Here is an 18476-nt window from a genome sequence, read left to right on the forward strand (position 1 = left end):
ATGTCATAAGAAAGTGCCCTGAAGAGAGAGAGCAATCCTGGTGTGTTAGATGAGAATAGAAAATGGCTTTACAGCAAAAGGAGGGATAAGCAGTGATAAAAATTGAGCTTGAAAAGGTGAGCAAAGGTCAAAACACAAAAATGGAAGTGTAACTCGGAAGGCAATGGGGACATGTGACAAGGTGTGCCCCAGGAGAATGAAAGCATCAGCTGTGTTAGAGCCAGAACCCTCATTCATCGGAATAACTCTGATGGCCACACCTGTAAATAGGACCAGCTTGGTGGCGTGTTAATGTGGCTTTGTAATTGTGTTAATGATTTATCCTCCCTTTTAAAAATCTTGTCTATACCTAGTCATTGTGTGTGATAAATTTATAGGCTTCTTTTTCTCCCCACGAGATCAAAGCTACTGCATCATCTTATTAACCTTCACCACTGGAGAAGATGGTGAGGTAAATGATATCATATTAGGGAAAATTTTAAACACTTAAAATCTAAAAGACTTGCCAAAAACTCAGTGTGGTAAACTGAGAAAATGCCAAGTTCTGGGGCTGCTTTTTCTGCTGATTCTTAGGCTCTGATTTATCTGTGAGATGACATTGTGGAGAGAGGGGAACAGGTCAGCTCAGAGCATTTCTGAAGAGCAGGGTAGCACCGAGCTTCAAGCTAACCCGCATTTAGAAAGATATCAGAGGGGAACGAAATTGCTTTTTGCTCAGAGAAACTCTTCCGGTTTCAGTTCCAGGGGAAATAGTTAATTCATGAACTGAGCTGTGAGAGAAATGAATGCATTGGTTCCCAGAGGAAAAGGGATCTGGCCATCTCGCCAACTGCTAATACAAATTTTAGGCTATTTTACATTTGCCCTGAATGCTAGATGAGCTAGCTAGATATTGCTTATCTAAAGCTAAAACACTTTGGACTGGATTTGACGGGTAGATTTTTGCTAACTCAGCCACAACACGATGAGGTTGGCCCATTTATTTGGTTTTGAAGCGGTCGACTGTGTTTCCCAACAAACTGGCAGCTCTTGTAGGCCCCCATCTGATTTTCTGCTGCTCATGCCTGAAGTTCCCTCTCTGCCTGATCACCTGAAAAAGGTGGTTCAAGTTCATCTTTCGGTTCCAGCTCTGAACTCAGTCCATTGCCTGAGTTCAGACAAAGAGGTCAGAGTGTGGATTAGACCAGTACTTCTCAAACTGTAATGCATGTACTCCCACATCACCTGGAGATCTTGTGAAAGTGCAGACCCCACATGCTGCATTTCCGACAAGCTCCCAAGTGGTGTCGATGCTGCATGTCCATGAGCCACACCTTTTTCTCTACCTGTTCTGTAGCTCTGAGATCTCTCCTCTCAAAAGCATCTTCCCCGTCAGCCTGCTTCAGTTTCTGTTAGTAGAGCATCTGAGTCTTAAAGGCCTTTTGCCCTTCCAGAGTCTCCTTTTTAAAACACTTTCCCTGGAGGATTAATATTTGATGCTGTGTCTCAGCTAAGAGTATCAGGGATTAGGTTTCAGTTGGTTGAAATACAAACCAAACTGGAATGAGTCAGGACTCTAGATATTAAAGGGACAAAAGCAGCAGGGAACAAAGAAAGGGACTCATTGATGATACATTCTTCCCCAATTAAAGGGAAACTAACAAATGAAAACCAAGCCACTCTCCTTGCCTTCAGCAGAGTTTCAAACCAGAGAATGTTACCTAGAACACACTGGAAAGTCATAACCTTGGAGGTAAATCCCACTCTGCCCTAGGCTTGGGATTTAGGGCAAACTATGTAACCTTCTGCATTGGTTTCCTAATCTGTAGAATGGAAATGACAGTACCTACTCCATCCATCCCAAGTTATTGTGAGGGTTAAATGAGATATCTAATCTTAGCTATTGCCAAGCACCTAGTATGGTGGCCCTAATAGTCACTCAAAATATAATCAAAATGTAACAAACAATGCTGTTGAGGTCTGCAAAATTCAGATTAGCAGAAGAGCTCGAGAAGGACTTCAGGAATTCAATAAGCTCCAGTTTGGGATGTACAAAGGAAATACACATCATCATGTAATTTGTCCTCTTGTATCTTGTACTCCATCTCAGCTCTCCGCCTGCGATGACGCCTTCCTCGACTCCTCCTTTTAATGATTGTGCCTATCTCATTTACTCCTAGATTCTTTTTCTAGGGAAATGCATATTCAGGAAAGAAAACAGCCGGAGGAATTATTACAGATTCTTCTTGGTATACCTTATTTAATTAGAAGAAAACACTGAAAATCCATTACTTCACTTGCCATTTACTACCTGATGTTGGGCAAATAACAAACTTTCCCACCCTTGGTTTCCTGCTCCAGGAAACCAAGTGGAAGCAAAAGCAGCTATCCCAGAGGGTTGCTGTGCAGCTAATATGGAATATTATTGTACATGGCCCTTCAGTCATTGAAAACTGCAGTCCCTTCTACCCCAAGCCCCCTTCAGTGTCCCTTCATCCCATGTGTCAAATGGACTAGTCCCTTAGAAGCAAATAAACCAACCTAAACGTTGATTCTAACCTTATTGCTTCATTTTTTTTCCAAACACGATATGTTCACTCCTGTTCTCTTAACCCTTCCCAAGCTGATGCTGCCCATTTCCCCCCAAACCGTAGCAGCCCAAAGAACTATTTGGAGAAGCTGAGTTGAATGTGATGTTTTAGGGCTGTTCTTTTCTAACAATAGGTCTAAACAGGGCCAGTTTGAATTTCTAAGGAGGTCAGCATCTCAGCCACTCAGCCTCACAGTGGGAACTGCTCATGCGAAAAGGAGGTGTTAGGGACAATACTGCAGGGGACAATGGGGATGCCCCAAGAGGGGCTCTCTTTCTCCTCCCTAGGACTCAAATGGCCCCAAGCCAAGAATCCAAAACAAAATTGTCAACATATGCTTTGTTTCCCGACAAATGACGTTCAGTTTAGGCCATGATAATTTTTCTAAAATACCATTTAATATAAATTTTGTTTTTTATATGGGTTAGCAGGTGGGGCCTGAAAGGTGCAGAGCAGAATGGCTGTGTGGTATGTCATAAGTCAAGTTGGTAGAGTGACAGGTTCCATGTGTCTGCATGGGGTAGGGAGCTGTTAAAAAAATAAAAAGGAAATCAAGTCAACACTTAGGTGTTGTGAAGATGGAAAAAAATCATAATTTAAGAATCTAGGGGTTGTTAATCTGATTTTTTTTTTTAAGATGGGAAATGAAGTGTTGAAATAACCCTTGGGTAGAGCACCACTTTTATCAATTCTCACCTCCTCTTTGGGTCTCAGTTTCCTTATCCAGAAAAGGAGGCTAGTTTTGGGTCAGAGGTCACAAAGAGATTTCCCTTCATGTGCTACCTCTGACCTGTGGCAGTGGCTGCTCTGAGGACTGGCCTGAGAAGTCTGAGGCTCCAGCTGGACTGGTGTCACCATAAGTAATTATCTGCCATGAGTCTAGGGTAGAGCCGGTTACAGTTGTGCTAAACACTTGAACCCATGTGAATTAGATGGTTTCTGAAGTCCCTTGCATTCTTTTTTTAAAATATTTATTTCTTTTCCTCTTTTTTTGGCTGTGTCGGGTCTTAGTTGTGACACATGGGATCTTCGTTGAGGCATGCGGGATCTTCTTGTTATGCATGCGGCCTCTGTTGTGGTGCTCAGGCCTCTCTCTAGTTGTGGCACACAGGCTCCAGGGCACATGGGCTCTGTAGTTTGCGACACGTGGGCTCTCTCATTGAGGCTCATAAGCTCAGTAGTTGTGGTGCATGGGCTTAGTTGTGGCGTGTGGGATCTGAGTTCCCCGACCAGGGATCGAACTTGTGTCCCCTGCATTGGAAGGTGGATTCATTACCACTGGACCACCAGGGAATTCCCATGCCTTGCATTCTTAATAGTTATTGAGCCTAATGTGCCCACCATGGGATGAAGGGCACAGGAAGAGGAGGAGCTGCAGAGTATTAGATTGGGAGGCTCCAGAGAGAGGAGAGTCACCTACAGGTCACCTAGGAGCATAGCTTTGGTTAAAAGACACCCTGAAGTTTGGCTCCCTTTGCAACTAAATGCCACCCACAAAAATTCAAGCCCAGGCAATATGTGTGACACAGAGACCAAGAAACATTTTTTTAAAAAAACAACAAAGGGCTTCCCTGGTGGTGCAGTGGTTGAGAGTCTGCCTGCCGATGCAGGGGACGCAAGTTCGTGCCCTGGTCCGGGAAGATCCCACATGCCACGGAGCGGCTGGGCCCGTGAGCCATGGCCGCTGAGCCTGCGCGTCCGGATCCTGTGCTCTGCAAAGGGAGAGGCCACAACAGTGAGAGGCCCGCGTACCACAAAAAAATTTAAAAATAAAATATAAAAGAACAACAAAAATATAGGTCCTCACAGTTCCCTCGTTTGGCACGTAGGATGGGTTGAATGGTGGTTCCCAAAAAGATTTTTCCATTTCTTCATGTCTAGAACCTGTGAATGTTCCCTTATTTCATAAAAGGGTGTTTGCAGAAGTAATTAAGTTAAAGATCTTGAGATGAAATCATCCGGGATTACTCAGGTGGGTCCTAAATCTAGTGATGAGTGTCCTTATAAGAGACAGGAGAGGTGACACAGGAAGAGGAGGAGGGATTGTGGCCATCGAGGCAGAGGTTGGAGTGATGCAGGCCAAGGAGGCCAAGGAGGGCTGACAGCCACCCGCAGCTGGAAGAGGCAGGGGAGGATCCTCCCCTGGCCCCCAGAAAATAAACATGAGAAAATAAACGTCTGTTGTTATAAGCCACCAAGTTTCAGGTCATTTTTACAACAGCCTCAGGAAACTAATATAGCAGCCTGTTGGACTAACAGTGGGCACAGAATGGCTCAGGCTGGCCAGAGGAAGAGTCAGCGTCGTGGGTTCTGCAGAGGACACTGGCCCAGGTCCCCACCATTCCTTCCAGCCTCCCCTGCCCTTCAGACTCTCTGCCTGACACAGGATCATTTCCGTAGCCCAAGCAAGGGGCCCATGCCCGGATTCCTCTGGGCCTCCACTCAACTGCACCACCTTAGCCTTCAGATGGCCTCATGCAGGCCACCCTCAAGCCCACCTTGACCTCAGCCAAGTTCTATAGTCTAACTCAGCTATAAGCTTAATAATTCAGGTAATTCTAGTTGCACAGAACGCTCCTGGCTCTGTTGGAGAACATACTCTCAAGATAGACTCCCTCCGCTTTATTACCCAAATGACAGCTTATGACTGCGTGCACAAATACCACCGAAGCTCGGCCAGCATTTGCCAGCTGAAAATGGAGCAGAAGAGGAACTCAAATGTGATCAACCTCCCTGAAACAGTGTTTGATAAGGAAATGTTACTCTCCAATTTGCAATACATAATGGGCAAAGGGACCATGTCTGAAATTTCATCTTGATAACCTCAGAATGTCAATCTATAGGAAGGAACAGCAATTCACAGTAATAACAAGTAGACCAAACCATGAATTTCTTTTGCTGTTATTGCCCCTGCCTTACCTTTTTCTAATGACGGTTATTGCTGGGCATACTGAGGAAATCTGAATTTCACTATATAGCAAGCCCCTCTCCCTCCCCTGAAACTTACACACACTAGGCCCACCTGTCATTTCATTCCACAGCCACTTACTAGACCTCTCTAGGAAAAACAGAGCCAGCTGCCCTGTGAGCTCTCCCTCCCCACCCCTGTCACAGCTTGTGGCAAGGGACTAATGTGGCTCAAACCTCTCGTTTTATTATGAGAGTTGTGGTGAGGAAAACCCAGGCCACGGATTCTATTTACTATATATTGCTGTAATACCATATATTATTATAGCTTACTATTTACCATCTGTGTGACATAGAGCATTTATTTGACGTCTGGGAAACACTGGCTTCTCATCTATGGGGAAGGAATAATAATAGTTTTCTTGCATGATTACAGTGAGAATCAACGTACTTAATTCTGGGCCCGGCACATCTGAAGTCCTCAGGAAATATTCGTTACTGTGATTCCCATTGCTATTTTTGTGATTGTTGTCTTGACTACCCTCCCCCAAAGATACATAATCCCCTACCTCCCCCCCACCAGGTCTGCTTGCCTCCATGTTTGCTCATATGATGACTGAGGGAGGGATGCATGGAAGAAATGGAAGCACAGACTTGGAGCCCGCTGGATCAGAAGGGGTCCGAGCCATTCCAAGACTAGGAGATGCATCTGTGTACCAACCTCTTCGATGAACTCTCTTTCATATTCTGTACACAGAGTCCTCATTAGACACTTTTGCTTCAGAAATCACAGCAGCCTAACTGACACTTGGTTTTATCTCCCAAATCACCAACCTGTGTATGAAATATGCATCACCCCGAGAAACCCATCACAAATTTTGCTTTGTGAATAATTAGACACGTTACTCCAAAATTGCCCAGTGCAGACAGCCCAGGCTGCTTTGGCCCCTCCCTTCCACCTGGGATGGCCCTGCCAGTCACCTTTGGCCACGCACAGAGGGAAGGGCTTCTGTTTCTGTCCCCACCAACCTGGTCTTTGTCCACCAAAAACTCCAGCCTCATCCCCCTTGGGGTGCCGGCCCTATGCAGCACTTTAAACTGTGGTGCATCCCACTGCACCCCCTTCTGCGCCTCAGCTCTGACTCTTCCCCTCAACCTGCCCACCGCTGCCCTCACCTCTCCATTTAGCCATGCTCTTCTGTACCTGTACACATCTGGCTCTTGACCAAAATGCAGGTTATTGACATTGCCTCGGACCTCCTTAGGCGAAGTTCAACCTTCCTGATTGTTCCCACCAATGTACTCCAGCTCTGTTGTAAGTGGGAGCTGGGAAGCGTGCCTGGTCATCCAGGCAGTGATCAAAATCGCCCTGCAGTGTCCTCACCCGAATCAAAGTTCTCCCTTTTGCTGTACAATCAATCAGCCTCGAAGTTTACCTGATGAACTTATGTAAATGACTGTGAGAAAGCAAAGGCTCTCCCTTCGGGACTGGTAACCTAACAGGTAGGCATTCCTCAGGGTCCTCTGTTGGCCAAAACATTGGGAACCTTTGTACCCTTTTCAAAAATGAGTTATTTAAACAAAAGTCAGTCAGTGCGTTAGTTTGCTAGGGCTGCCATAACGAAGTATCACAAACTGAGTAGCTTAAACAACAGAAATTTATTATCTCAGTGTTCTGGAGGCCAGAAGTCTGAAATCAAGATGTGAGCAGGGTTGCTGCCTTCTGAGGGCTGTGAGGGACAATCTGTCCCACGCCTCTCCTCCAGCTTGTGCTACCCTCAGGAGCTCTTCGCCTTGTAGACGGCTTTCTACCTGTGTCTTCACATCATCTTCCTTCTGTACATATCTGTCTGTGCATCCAAATTTCCACATTTTATAAGGACACCAGTCATATTGGATTATGGACCGCCCTAATGGCCTCATCTTAATTCGATCATCTGCAAAGACCCTATTTCCAAATAAGGTCACATTCACAGGCCCTGGGGGCTAGGACTCCAACACATTTTGGAGGGGACACAACTTAACCCATAACTTAGGTACACTGTATCCTTATTTATATCAAGGATTCATTCCCCAAAACCTCATATGATATAAAGCTTTCATAATTAATTTTTCTAAAGGAAAAACAATAGTTGAGGGCAAGGTGGAGGGACAATTATCTCAAGATGTATTTATCATGTTGTTCTTTAATATCTCTTTTTTTCTTTTCTCAGTCTCTTCTCTAATATTTTCCTTTGGGGACTCACTGAATTTATTGCCTGGCCTATCCCAGTGGTCACTTGGCTCGTGTAATGGCATTTTATGTAAATTTCACTGCAAAGTTACTGATTTTCAGACCTGATTTTCAGCACTTGCACAAGCAATATGACAGTGACATCTTGGATGATACAGTTATGTGATACAGAAATTTTTAAATGTTTAAGTAGCAATGAATATTAAAATAACAGCACAAAAGGGATCAAAACCCCTTGCAGAAATTCTGGTGCATGCAGACCTGAGGGTGATCCACAGCCCTCTGACAGGGAAAGCAGGGTATTTCCATTAAGCAGCTGAAGTGACACTGTCGCCTGGCAATAGTGTGAACACAGGATGCAATTCATACAGGCCCCCTGCTTTAAAATTGTGAGAATTTTTATTTTATTGAAGTATAGTTGGTTTACAATGCCGTGCCAGTCTCTGCTGTACAAAAAAGTGACTCAGTTTTACACATATAGACATTCTTTTTAAAATATTCTTTTCCATTATGGTTTATCCCAAGAGACTGGATATAGTTCAGTAGGGCCTTGTTGTTTATCCATTCCAAAGGTAATCAGTTGTGTGAATTTGTTTTTAATTTGAGGAATTTATCGCTTTTTTAAATTTCAAATTTGAGTAACCAGTTGAGACCTTGTTATTACTTCCAGGTCACGCTGTTTCAAATTCACATAGTTCAAATTTGCATTAAGTGCCACTGAACTGTGTAATAAGCATCTTTCCTTTAGCAGGAAGAATCGTAGACTAAAACTACCCAGAGGAAACCAGACAGATGGAAGCCTCGTGTCTAGTCACAGACGCCAGCTTCGTGTAGATCAGTGGGTTTAGACATGTCTCATGGTTTTAAATTATTTATTCCCCAGTCCCTTCTGCCTAGCTCTGAAGTCTACTAACAAAAGAAATATTACCTTTATTATATGTTCTTTTGTCCTCCCCGTCTCCAGCTGCCGAAATAAGCTTTCATTTCTTGGTATAAATGCTAAGCTCCTACAGCAAAATGACCTAAAGGTGACATGAGGCAGTTAGCACTCAGCAGCGTCCTGCTGTGGGTGCCCTCATACCGGGAGTCCTGAGACTCAGCTTTTAATTAAGACTTGGCTCTGCCATCAACAAGTGATACTTCTTGGGACAATTTGTCTGGGTTTCCATGTCTTCATAGTAATTGGTTTTGTGCATTTTTGTTAAAGTGATGGAATGACAAAGGCAACACAGGAGATGCATGACTATGCTCTTTTAAGGAGAACTATGGCTCGTGAGAAGAGGATCTCAAATCCTGAGCCCTCTCTTCTCCCCACTACAGCCATGGTTCTCCCGAGTCCCCAGGTGGTGCTGAGGTTTCATGGGCCATGGAGAGCCCTTTGGGCCCTTCCCACCGCTTTGCTAACGTTCTCATTACGAATGGCTACACACCACCGACTCCCAAGCTTTAGTCTGCACCTTCACCCAGCCCTTATGAGAAAGAAGACGCTATCTCGGCAGTGTTGTGCTCATCCTGACTTTAACTGCCCCACAGGTCTTGGACCAGCCCATCCTTGGGCTCTTGGATAGAAGGGCCTCAGGTAGACACAGTATACATTTTTCTGACTAAAAGCACATGATTTGTTTCACAAGAGATTTGTGAATTTTCAAATAATCTGAAAAATATGACAATCAAATCATATTTAGTTAAGCCTCTAATTAATTGCCTTGACCAAAAAAGAACACAATTACATTAAATTCATCTACCGAAGGAAATCAGAGTGGGACCCATGACCACTCACTTCTCCCTTATTAGTGAGAAACAAGAATCCTCTCCCCCGCCCCAACCAATCTCTATTTGTGATTCCACAGTCCAGCCCCATTTTTTTTTTTTTTTTTTTTTTTTCCTGGTACGTGGGCCTCTCACTGTTGTGGCCTCTCCTGTTGCAGAGCACAGGCTCCGGACGCGCAGGCTCAGCGGCCATGGCTCACGGGCCCAGCCGCTCCGCGGCATGTGGGATCTTCCCGGACCAGGGCACGAACCCGTATCCCCTGCATCAGCAGGCGGACTCTCAACCACTGCGCCACCAGGGAAGCCCCAGCCCCATTTCTTCTTTCCAAAATCCTTTCCTCTCTATGTAAAGGAAAACATTAATTTTCAGCCTCATGGAAAGATAAACAAAAGGAAGAATGCATCTTGTCCCAGTCTTTAGGAATTTCAATGTAAAAATGCGTTCCATTTGTAGAACAAAGGCTTGTTATTTTCACCCCATCTTCAGGAATGGTGATTCCCAGAAAGGTCTGGAATTTTAACTTTTGGTTTCATGCTTGACATCTGGATGGGTTTGTTTATGTGTGACTGTTTCTCATCTTGGGAAGGTGGGAGTGGCGAGAGAAAGGCATTAAATACTCAACTCTTGCCTGCCCATCAGCACTGGCAGCAACTGGTGTCAATAAAGATAGTGGAAAATGAACTGTGATTCCAACATCTGTGAACCAGGTCTCCCTTGGAGCTGACGTGCAAGTTGGAGACAGGTAGATGGCGCCTTGCCTCTTCAGGCTGCAGTGGGGCAGAATAACTTCTTAGGGAAGGTAAACAGGCTTCCCAGGCATGAATATCATTCTACTCATTTTCTTCTGGAAACAGTGCTCCGAAAAGGTTGATGAAGACGTCAGGATACCCAGTTATTTTAAAGCCATTTGGCAATTTTTTCTGTAGTCGTCCAAAAGGTCATTAGACTTGCCGACAGCCGATGTTGCATGCCAACTTGTTTGCAGAAGAACCCAATTATCACACACAAAAACCCTCCGGTTGCAGATCAGTTTACTCGCCTGCCAGCTTTCAGAAAAGAGAAAGAAACAGATGTTCCTCATGCTCTGACTTCAACAGGCCTCCAACCAACCCTTCCAGCAGCAGAGACCTGATCTCAGCCCAGTGGGCACCTTTGAACCAAAGTCCTGCGTCCCCTCTGGCATCTGGTCCACCCCACCCCCTCTGCCCCCAGCCTCCCAGGCCCAGTCAGTGCTCAGAGGAGCCAGGTCTCTTCTAACTTGTTTTCCTTTTTTAAAACAGAGAAGTTATTTTTTTTCTGGTTTTGAAAATAACCAAGAGCTGCAGTGCTAACTCTCAAGGTGAACTTGGCCGAAGGGAGGTGTAGTTGTGGACTCTGTGACCTGCCAGCTTGAGTGACAGGATGTTTACAGTCATCGGGAGACTCTGAGAATTGAAGGCCTCTGTAGATTTCTTGGTTTTTATGAATGTTTAAAAATACAGTGATTTTTTAAAGGGCCTCATTTAGGAATCATCTATCTCATGTTTTCTAATCTGTATATTTAAACTTCTATGTCATTTATCAATACAGTAGAGGCACTAATGATGAATAATTATGAGTGTGGAACTGTAAAAGTTCAGAATATGTAGTAATTTACAGAGGCAGCGCAGCACAGTGGTCAAGGCACAGACTGCCCTTGGGTTTGCTACAGCAGAATGCCCAGAAATCCAACTGGCCCTAAGGTCCATGCTCAAGCTGCCAGTGCCTGGCCTTCACAGCCTCCAGGCTCTGTGTTCATTTTTCTAGTCAGGCCATGGTATAAACTGAATTGGTGACCCTACCCACCCACCCCAATTCATACATCGATGCCCTAGCCCCCAGTGTGACTGGCCTTTACAGAGATAATTAAGGTTAAATGAGGTCATAAGGGTGGGGCCCTAATCCCATAGTACTGGTGTTCTTAAAAGAAGAGGAAGAGACAGACGCCATGGAGCTCCCTCTCTCTCTGCACGTGCACAGGGGGAAGGCTAAGTGAGGACACAGTGAGAAGGTGGGAAGAGAGGTTTCACCACAAACCAACCAACAGCACCTTGATCTTGTACACCCAGCCTCCAGAACTTCAAGAAAATAGATTTCTGTTGTTTAAGCCACTCGGTCTGTGGTATTTTGTGATGACAGCCCTAGCAGACTAATATAGACCATAAATGTCCAAACAGGTCCACTCAACAACTAATAGGAATCGCAGTGCAGTAAAACTCCCCACACGCTTTTTCAGGGAAAGACATTTCTGGGACACCTTTTGCCCCAATGATTATTCCTCACCCACTGATTTCTGTATTTCAAGGAGAAGCTTCCCTTCCTGCTGACTTTAAGCATCCTGTGGAATAAAGATCATCTACAGGAAAGGCTTCATCTAATCTCAACCACAGAGACTCCCTGAGGGATCAAGGAACACAGCCAGAGAATTTCACTCTCTGGGCATCTCTGCTCCTATGCAAAGAGGGGCCTATGCAGAAAGGATTTACCCACATGACAAAATTGCCATAAGGTAACTGCTAATGACATGGCTGCCGCTCCATGCAGAGCACCTGCCGCCACCTGACACAGCACAAAGCTCCACATTTTGGCAGCACTTCTTTGTCTAACACAAATGATCTTATTTTCACAAGCAGCTGGAACTGCCAAAAGCCCCAGTGAACAAACACAGTCTGGCAGATGCCATGATGGGGCTGAGAATATGAGTTCCCGGGATGGGAACTGGCAGGTTTACACACTTCCCCAGGTCCCAGCAGGCAGAGCACAGGTGACAGACACACACTGACCTGCATGTTAACGTCCCCAAAGTGCAGAGAACAGGACATGGGAGACGCAGGGGTGAAATTGGTATGAAAGTGCTTTAAGGTGAAACGAAATGCTTCTCACCGCTTTAACCACTGAGGAGATTTTCAGATTATTCAAAGGCAAAGGCAGCCTATAAACAAGGTACAGGCACAGAAAATATGTTTTTAACTGGAAAAGCAATCCAGGGCTGTCTAAATGCTTCATATGACAGAAATATTTACATTTACATAGAAGGAAGAAAAATGGTTAATTGGATTCTTTTGAATGAAGGACCATTAAAGTGTATTTTCACAATAATTGGTAGCTTCTTGCCCAGGGACACTTGCAGCTATAGGAGTCCCTCAGGAATGTGAGAAATCACCCCGTTTCCGGTGGCAGCCTCTTGGATACATCCTCTACACTGCCACCGTGCCCCCCAGAGAGCTTTATAAAATGCACAACTCTTCACATCCTCCCGAGGGTTGCTCTTTTTTGCCCTTAAGGTTATAGCTACAGTCATAAGCATGGCCCATGCATGAGTCCCTTCATGATGGCCTTTGCCTACCCCTCTGCCATCATCTCCTGCCCTCAGACATCACCCCACACAATAAAGATCCCAAACTACTCACTCTCAAGCTGCCTTCATCTCCATAACTTTGCATATACTCTTTCATCCTCTACTCTGCTGAGTGAATTATGACCCATTCTTCAACATATGGGTCAAATTTACCCTTCTTTTCAAAGCTTCCCTGATGCTTCTAGGCAGTATTACTTGCTCCCTCCTTTACATCCCCAGAATACTCGAGGAGTCCCTTTGACGTGAGGTTTAATATTCCATTTTGTTAGGATGTCTTGATACATATTGAGATGATGGGCCCAGGTGGTAGGTACCATTCTTATTTTTCTTTGAGTCTCTTTAGTATCTCTAGGGCCAAGCATATTTAGCTGTTTGCCTAGCAAAATCTTTTGCTATTAAAATATGTGGAAACAGACAAACAAATGAAAAACACAAGGTGATTCATAAAATATCTTGAAGCATATGGAAAAGGTAATGTTCCCTAAAAATGTAGAAAAGTATACAACAAAACAACAAAAGAGGAAGGGAGGGAGGAAGGAAGGGAAGGAGGGAGGAAGGAAGGGAAGGAGGGAGGAAGGAAGGGAAGAAGGAAGAAAAGAAGAGCAAAGAAGATTATAGAGGACATTAGCTTGATGTCTTCAAAAAGACATGGAGGGCATGACCTCCAGGAAACAAGATCAGGGAACCACAAGAACAGAAGAGGTTGTGATGAAAGAAGAGACGTGACAGGAACCTGTGGAACTGGGGAAAAAAAAAAGCAAAAAGCAAGGAATTACAAAAGCAAAACCAAGACTAAATTAGAGCCATAAAAACCTCTTTCTTATTGTTCAGCTGTGTTTCCCCAGCTGGCACATCAGGCCCTGGCTTCTTCCTCCTGCCCAGTCTAAGCTACAGGAGTCCCAGCAGATCTCCTGACTTAGCCCCACCCCTGCTAGGAATCTCTATTATCTGCAAGAATCGCAGCTGAGGTAGAGGGTGATAAGAAGAGCATTTAATTAGCCTTCTTAGGTAGGTAATCAGCTGCATCTTGGTCACTGGATGCTGAAAAATTGAAGAAAATAAGTTATCAAAGAGAGAGAAAAGAAAATCAAAAATTAAAAGAGTAGTAAAAATAAGAACAGAGGCAAAGATTTGTTATCTTTACAAAATATGCATTTTGTGTTTTAAAGATAAGTTATGAGTCTGACTCCAGAAGTATAGGCCACAAAAGCAAAAGTAAACAAACTGCACCATATCAAACCAAAGATCTTCTGTACAGTAAAGGAAATCATCAACAAAATGAAGGGGCAACCTACTGAATGGGAGAAAATATTGGCAAATCATAGATGTGATAAGGAGTTAATATCGGAAATATATAAAGAACTCTCATAATTCAATAGCAAAACAAAATCAATTAAGAAATAGGCAGAGGATCTAAATAGACATTTTTCCAAAGGAGACATACAAATGGCCAACAAGTACTGAGAAGATGCTCAATACCACTAACCATCAGGGAAATGCAAATCAAAACCATACTGAGATATCACCTGACACCTGTTAGAATGGCTGTCATCAAAAGGACAAGAAATAACAAGGGTAGGCAAGGATGTGGGGCAAAGGGAACACTTGTGCACTGTTGTTGGGAATGTAAATTGATGGAGCAACTATGGAAAACAGTATGGAGGTTCCTCAAAAAATTAAAAATGGAACTACCGTATGATCTCACAATTCCACTTCTGGCTATTTATCGAAAGAAAATCAAAACACTAATTCAAAAAGGTATCTGGACTCCCATGTTCTTTGCAGCATTATTTATAATAGCCAAGATATGGAAACAATCTAAGTGTCCATCAATGGATATATGGATAAAGAAGATATGGTGGATAGATAGATAGATAGATATGGATAGATAGATAGATATAGATAGATACTACTCAGCCATAAAAAGGAATGAAATCTTAGGAAATCTTGCCTCTTGAGAAAACATGGATGGACATTGAGGGTAAAATGCTAAGTGAAATATGGAACACGGAGAAAGACAAATATTGTATGATCTCACTTATACGTGAAATACTTTTAAAAAAACAAACAAGCTCATAGATAAAGAGAACAGATTGGTGGTTACCAGAGGTAGAGGGTGAGTGAAATGGGTGAAGAAGGTCAAAAAGTGTAAACTTCCAGTTATAAAATAAAGAAGTCCTGGAGAATGTAATGTATAGCACAGTGAGTACAGATAATAATACTGTATTGCATATTTGAAAGTTGCTAAGAGAGTAGATCTTAAAAGTTCCCATCACAGGAAAAAAAATTTTTGTAACTATGTATGAGGATGGAAGTTAATTATACTTGTTGTTGCGATCATTTTGTAATCTATAAACATATCATATCATTACGTCATACACATGAAACTAATATAATGCTATATGTCAATTATGCCTCAATACATTTTTTTAAAATAAAGGTAAGTTATATTTTTATGACAAACATCAGAAAATACCCCAAAAACAAATATTCAAAAGAAGTAAAAACTATCCTCAGATTATCACTAACATTGTAATCTATATTTTTCCAAAAATTACAGTTTTCATACTCTCATACACATTCCCTACATCAATTCTGTAAGTTCCTGTTGAAGATATTCTGTTAGACCAAATAAATCTAGGTGCTATTGAAAGATAAACCCAGAAATCTGCATGTTAAAATGATAAAAGTGTATTGCTTTCTCAGATCACAGACCATCGCTGACAACAGAGAGATTCTGCTTTTCACTCCAGGGCTCCTTCCAGCTTGTGATGCCAGGATCTCGGAGGCAACATCTGTGATATGTCTCCAAGGTCACTATGGAAGGGGAAGAGGGCAAAGTGAGCTTCTGTGGGGACAGGCCTGCAAAAGGTGTGCATCACTTCTGCTCACATTCCATTGACTCCATCGACTGAAAGGGATGAGGATCTAAGATTTAGCTTTGTGCCCAACATAACAGGAGACACACAGAGGTTGGGGAGCATTAGCAGTCTTTGGGTTGTGTAGTGGTTTTAAAAGAAGCCCACAAGTTGTCTGACGCTCCTCCCTTCAAAAGGTAGAGCCTAATTTCCTACCCCTGAGTGTGGGCTCAAGTTCTAACAAATGCATATGATGATGTGTGACTTCTAAGACTGGGTCATAAAAGGCATTGTAGGGCTTCCCTGGTGGCGCAGTGGTTGAGAGTCCGCCTGCCAATGCAGGGGACGCGGGTTCGTGCCCCGGTACGGGAAGATCCCACATGCCGCGGAGTGGCTAGTCCCGTGAGCCATGGCCGCTGAGCCTGCGCGTCCAGAGCCTGTGCTCTGCAATGGGAGAGGCCATAACAGTGAGAGGTCCACGTACCACAAGAAAAAAAAAAAAAAGGCATTGTAGCTTCCTCCTTGCTTACTCTGTCTTCTCTCTTGAATCATTTACTCTGAGCAAATGCCAGCTGCCATGTCAGGAGGACGCGCAAATGGTCCTATAGAGAGGTTAGGGTGATACAGAATTTAAGACTCCTGCCCATAGCCAGCAATAAATCGAGTCAGACTTCCTCCTAACAGCCACAGAGAGGGCCATCTTGGAATTCATCTTCTAGCCCCAGTCCAGCCTTCAGATGACGGCAGCCCCAGTCCACAACATGACTACAACCTCATGAGAGGGCCCCACCAGAAACACCCAGTAAAGCTGCTTGGATTCTGACCCCAAAAAACTGTGAGACAAACAATGTTTACTGTTTTAAGTCATTACGTTTTGGGTAATTTATTATGTAGCAATAGATAATCAGTGCAGCATGGGTCCACACACATAGCATAAGACGAAGCAAAGTTATCTCTTTTTCACTAAGTGAGACTTTGGGACCAGACCCAATATGGAACCTTTAATGGAGACTCCGTGACTCTCTTGCTTACACTTGGCAGCTATGAGACTTAGGGACGATGCTGAGAGAGACACTTCCTCTATGCATTTCCTTGAGGCCCAAACTCATAGTCTAGCCCTCTAATTATTGCCAGTCAAATGGCCAGGTAAGGCCATTCCAAGGAAAACCGTGCCAAGTAAAAGCAAGGAAGAGGGAGGTGGAATCTGAATCTGATCAACAGGCCCATGGAGGTGGGAGGAGGGGACGAGGAAACAGCTTGTAAGAGGACACAGCCCCCCACCCTCTTCACAGAAGCAATCCCAGAAGAAAAGAGCAAATTTGCAGAAAAGGGAAAACTTTCCATTCTGACCTGGAATCCAAACCTCTTTCCTTGTCCCTCAAAATTCTCCATCTCCAAGTGCTCAGAGTTATTAAATATCTGTAATCAGATCCATTCATATTAGATTCCTCTGACCTGGGATGCAGTGGGGTTAATGCAAAGGAGCTTTATGCCTTCCCTGGAGGCCAAATGGCGTTATCTCCTGGCCTCCTAGGGCTATTGTTCTCTGCTTTTTACTAATAAAGGCTGGGGTCTGATTAATTCTATGACAGAGTAACAGTTTCTAATAATAGCCTATCTTCTCAAGTTCATTTTCACTTAATAACATCATACTCTAGTACACAGAGTCACTCAAACGAATAATCAACCGAGTGTTTTCACACTTACACCTTGCTAAAGTGGCTTTAATGGGCAGGGTATTTAGCACAATAATTGTTTACATACAGCAACAAAAAATTGCATGAATTCGTTAATGTTTGTAATTTTTTTTCTAAATTAAAACTGTCCCCTTTTATTGAATTCTCACTAATTACTTTCATCTTGACAGATAGCTCATATTATGCTTTTGAATTATCAGCAAATTGATGAATTTGTGTAGCTTAAATGAAAGAAGTATTTCACCAGCAATAGCTATTTGACTATTGCCCAGCAGTCGATTTCATTCCTTGTTTAAAAGACTAACTTGCATGTTGGGCCCTTTTTTACATGTATGGATGGATGGATAGATAGAACAGGAGATAGATGGGTAGACAGACAGACAGACAGGGAGAGAGAGAAAAAGAGAAAGGGAGAGAGAGCCACCCGGGTATACAGAAATGGAAGGCAAGGCTGAACCACACAGGAGACAAAAAGTCATTACCACTTGATAGAAAGCACAACACACTGGAATCTGAGTCCTGGTTCTGTGCTCTGCTCCGGCACTTACAACTTTTTTGCCCAAAGCAAGTAACTGCAACCATTCTCAGGTCCATTTCCTTGTCTGTGGTAGGGGATACCACTGCCCCCTGTCCTGCCTGTGGTGTTGAAATATTTGAGTAGGTGACAGTGCTCTAGAATGACAATCAACAGTGTAAGAGATCATAAAGATGAGGAGAAAACCCCTCATGTGGCTGCCACCTTAATTCCTACCCCTCTATTTCCAAAACTGCTTATGCTGTTCTGATGGGCACAGCGGAGGCTTCTTGTAAGGATTCCAGTGTTTGGTTCCTTTCAAACACCGCCTCTCAGGGACTATGGCCAAGTACCTAGAGGAGCAGCCAGGGAGTATTTGTATCAGCACCTTATCATACTCCAAACACTTTGTTCTTGCCTACCCCAAACCTTCACTTCCAGAATGGACCCAAACTCCTGCTAAAATAAAAATTAGCATAAAAGTGACTTTAATATCACTGAGCACACAATAACCAAGACCCAAACTGTGATTAGATGTTCTGCTCTGCTT

At 43.6% G+C, this 18476-nt stretch overlaps 1 protein-coding gene across 5 annotated transcripts in view; it reads right to left on the reverse strand.

Annotated features, from left to right (window-relative positions):
• LOC132524636 (probable G-protein coupled receptor 141) overlaps window positions 1-18476 on the reverse strand; it is a 188807-nt gene that overhangs the window by 109612 nt on the left and 60719 nt on the right. Inside the window, exon 3 of one of the 5 annotated variants that reach the window (XM_060156848.1) lies at window positions 15505-15674. The exons of the other annotated variants lie outside the window; for them this stretch is intronic. Within the exon in view, the coding sequence (XP_060012831.1) occupies window positions 15602-15674 (73 nt within the window). The 3' untranslated portion in view covers window positions 15505-15601. Of the gene's footprint in view, window positions 1-15504; window positions 15675-18476 lie in introns of those variants that run through there. 5 annotated transcript variants of the gene reach the window in all.

Source organism: Lagenorhynchus albirostris, chromosome 8 (assembly GCF_949774975.1).
Source record: "Lagenorhynchus albirostris chromosome 8, mLagAlb1.1, whole genome shotgun sequence".
NCBI classification, from domain to species: domain Eukaryota; kingdom Metazoa; phylum Chordata; class Mammalia; order Artiodactyla; family Delphinidae; genus Lagenorhynchus; species Lagenorhynchus albirostris.